This window comes from Schistosoma mansoni, chromosome 3 (genome assembly GCF_000237925.1).
Source record: "Schistosoma mansoni strain Puerto Rico chromosome 3, complete genome".
Lineage (NCBI taxonomy): Eukaryota > Metazoa > Platyhelminthes > Trematoda > Strigeidida > Schistosomatidae > Schistosoma > Schistosoma mansoni.
In genome coordinates, this window is record NC_031497.1 from 12,278,258 (window position 1) to 12,281,768 (window position 3,511).

At 34.4% G+C, this 3,511-nt stretch overlaps 2 protein-coding genes across 2 annotated transcripts in view; one reads left to right on the top strand and one right to left on the bottom strand.

Moving 5' to 3' along the window:
• Nucleotides 1-3,511, bottom strand: part of Smp_127510 (putative myosin XV) — a gene marked incomplete at both ends in the record, with an annotated part of 195,567 nt that overhangs the window by 54,635 nt on the left and 137,421 nt on the right. The gene's annotated exons all lie outside the window — the stretch shown is intronic.
• Nucleotides 1-3,511, top strand: part of Smp_210070 (host cell factor-related) — a gene marked incomplete at both ends in the record, with an annotated part of 58,471 nt that overhangs the window by 47,558 nt on the left and 7,402 nt on the right. Inside the window, one exon of the mRNA XM_018799254.1 lies at nucleotides 911-1,133. Within this exon, the coding sequence (XP_018651061.1) occupies nucleotides 911-1,133 (223 nt within the window). The remainder of the gene's footprint in view (nucleotides 1-910; nucleotides 1,134-3,511) is intronic.

The following is a 3,511-nucleotide window of genomic DNA, read 5'->3' on the forward strand; positions in this document are numbered from 1 at the left end:
AGATAGATAGATAGATAGATAGATAGATAGTTCACTTAGATGGTTTGTATTGTTTAAATTTTGAAATCAATTTGTAGGGTTTTATGCGCGGCTGTTCGCATACGCCTCAGTGATTTTGGTCAGTTAGTAAATATTTCGATCTGTATCATCAGATATTGTTACACTTCGATGAATGTGGCTCATAATATATATTACATGACTTTGTTTATGATAATAAAATCTTTCTAGTCAGAATTTTGAACATGGGTTAAACTGATGTTGCCATAAATAGCCTCATAGATACAGAGTCGTTTTGTTGTGTTCATAAAATTCATGTAAGAAATGTATTCATATACATAAATATTCATATAGGTATCATTACCAAGTTTTGATTTGATAGTTTTGAATAAATTGAACATTGGGTAGATTGTTATAAATAGATAATATATCTGTAATATCCCAATAAATAGAAAATTGTTCTACTCATTGGGATATTACAAATATATTATTTATTTATAAATATTCATAGTTATGATAGTGGGTATATCCCAAGTGTTACATTACAACATTGTTGTTAATCATGTTAATTCTCTTGGATAACATCTTATGGTGTTTTGAACACGTGAACATACAAAGAAATCTGTTTTCACCATGAAGTCTTTGTTCACTACACTAATTATTCAAACGTTTCATGAAATTCAATAGTTCCAACTTGTTGAACAATAAAATTAATTTTTTCTGATCAGCAGAGTAATTCCAATTTTTGTGTTTTTTTTCAGGGATATTCGTATCCTCTCATATGTTTTTACTTATTTATTTATATCAGGAAAAACCTACTTAGTTCTGTGACTCTACGTCTTCGGATTTTTTTATAGGAGTTTTACTTCTACTTTTGCTAACCTCGTTTGTCATTGTTTTTATACACTTTTAGACCTACTAAATCCCTTGATTTCATCACAGCATTATTCACTTTACCTCGTCTTACTTACCCTGTCCCACGCGCAGAACCACGAGATCGTCCAGACGCTTCTGTTGCTTTAACCTCAATACATCGTTTGACACAGATAGAGGCATGCAAACTTATTGAATATGTCCTTATGGAAGCATATGAGTCAGTCAAATTTTATGAGAGTGAACGTTTTTTGGACTGGGATGTAAGTTAACTTCGGTTTCTATTTTTGTTTACATGAAATCAGCTTCATATTCCATACTTTGTACCTCGTCGTTATTCTAACACATTCTTCCAGTTTTAGTTTTTTTTAAACTATAATTTTTAAACAATAATTTTAGTCCCACTTAAAATACTTTCATATCATAAACCAATGAGGCTTACTAGTGTTTGCTTAAGAATTAATGTAAATGATCAATATGTTAATCAGCAGTTGTCAGTACGTCTCTTTTTTTCTTAGGGAAAACAAATTTTCCTTCTAATAAAATTGATACAATTATGTGCATGTAACGGCTTGGTTTCTAATAATAATAATAATAACGTCTCAGATACTAAGTATTTACACGTCTAAGTTACATTTGAATATAGTAGAGTTCTCTCCAATTATATTATTTAATTGATATACCTTTAGTTGACAGTTATTTTTAAAAGTATTTTTAAAGAATGGAAATGTTCGCAACAGAATGACTTATAATTTATTTCTCTAATCAAATATAAATATTTTGTATTTTGTATCACGAACTGACCTTAGTTAGACAACTGTTTAGAGTCAACGTTCAACAATCTTTATAAATCCTAACACAAATATTAAGTGGTTTTTTAAAAAAATTTGACGTGTATTTAGTTTCTAAAAGTGCATTTAACAGGTTGGGACGGTAAAGGGAATGTCCTTGTCACATTACTTAGTAATTATCATTCTAAATAAATATTTATTGTTTTCCCCACGTTTTGATTTCTATGTGTATGATGGTGAGCTAAGATGGTGGTTAAAGGAAATCAACAGGAAACCACCATCTTATCTCAACATAGTGCACTCAATGTCGAGTCACCTAGACTGATGGCCACATTGAAACTTGGTCGATAGGATTCTGTCTGCACTAAGAAGAACTTGATATACATGACATTGATTACTACTCAGTGATCAATCAATTGTAAATGGTAGTAAGTGTTCACTACCTGCGAGTTCAAAACTGGGTCAAAATATTTGTTTAATGATCTATATTCAATGGTTCTTCAGAGATTATCCATGTTTGTTCAACTTTATCTGAATTTTTGTTCAGAAATTTACTTACTTGCACTTGTTACCTCTCGTGGAGGAGCATAGGCCGTCCACTACCATTCTCCATCGAACTCTGTCCCGGGCATACCTCTTCAGTTGCTATTTATTCTTTTAATGTCTGCTTCAAATTTCCGGCTCGATGTGTTCTTTGGCCTTCCTCTTTTTCGTTTTCCCTCAGGATTACAAGTTAGCGCTTGCCTCATGATGCAGTTTGATGATTTCCGTAATGTATATTCTATCAATCTCCAGTGTCTTTTCTTAACTTCTTCCTCAAGTGGAAGCTAGTTCGTTCTCTCACACAGTAGGCTGTTGCTGATAGTATCCGACCGACAGACATTGAGTATCTTGCGTAGAGAATAGTTTATAAATACTTGTACTTTTTGATGATAGTTGTGGTAGTTCTGTTAGTTTTCGCTCTGTACAGTAAAACTGTCTTGACACTTGTATTGAAGATGCCGACTTCGATCCTGGCTGACAGATGTTTTGAGATCCACATGTTCTTCAGTTATCGAAATGCTGACCCTGTTTTGTCAATCCTTGCCTATATGTCTACGTCAGACCCTCCTCGTTCATCGATGATGCAGCTGACTAGCCACGTGAAAGTCTCCACCTCTTCCAGAGTTTCTGCATCATGTGCGATTGGATTGGTGCTCGTTGTGTTGTATGTGAGGATCTTGGTTTTCTCCTTGCTTATGTTGAGGCCTACTGCTGCAGAGGCTTCTACTACACTGATTTTCTTCATCTGCACTTCTTCGTGTGTATGGGATGGAAGTGCAAATTGTCTAGTTGCATCCAATCTGTCCATTGTATTCCGTGCTTCCCTTGATATGTAGATGTCTTCATAATCCATTCGATCATCAGAAGAATGAGAAAGTGAGAGGGTGTTGGGGATGTTAAATCCTCATTCGGTAAATGACTTATTTTTGTCATTTTATTTTGAAAATTTGAATTTTGCCGTTTTCGCGCCAAAAGCGCTCCTTCACCTTCGAGTCGTATTTCCCACTTGGAAACATCTTAAACGCTATTGGTCTATTTTATCATTTAGTGTGCTATTTTGTAATGGTTCTCAAGGACAATTTTATGCTGTATATATACGTTTGATTTCTTCCTGCTGCGATTGCTTGTGCTTCTGGCTGCTTACGGAATATATCTTCTCCACTTCCAACTTGGACTTCTCACTCTAGTTAGCTGGTTCTGGGACACGTCAGAATATCTAGCTTATTGGTCTCTGGTCGCAAGTCTTTGTTCCGTTCTTTGACTAAGTAAATTCGAAACCGCTTCAGACATAACAGAGGGTAAGCAGT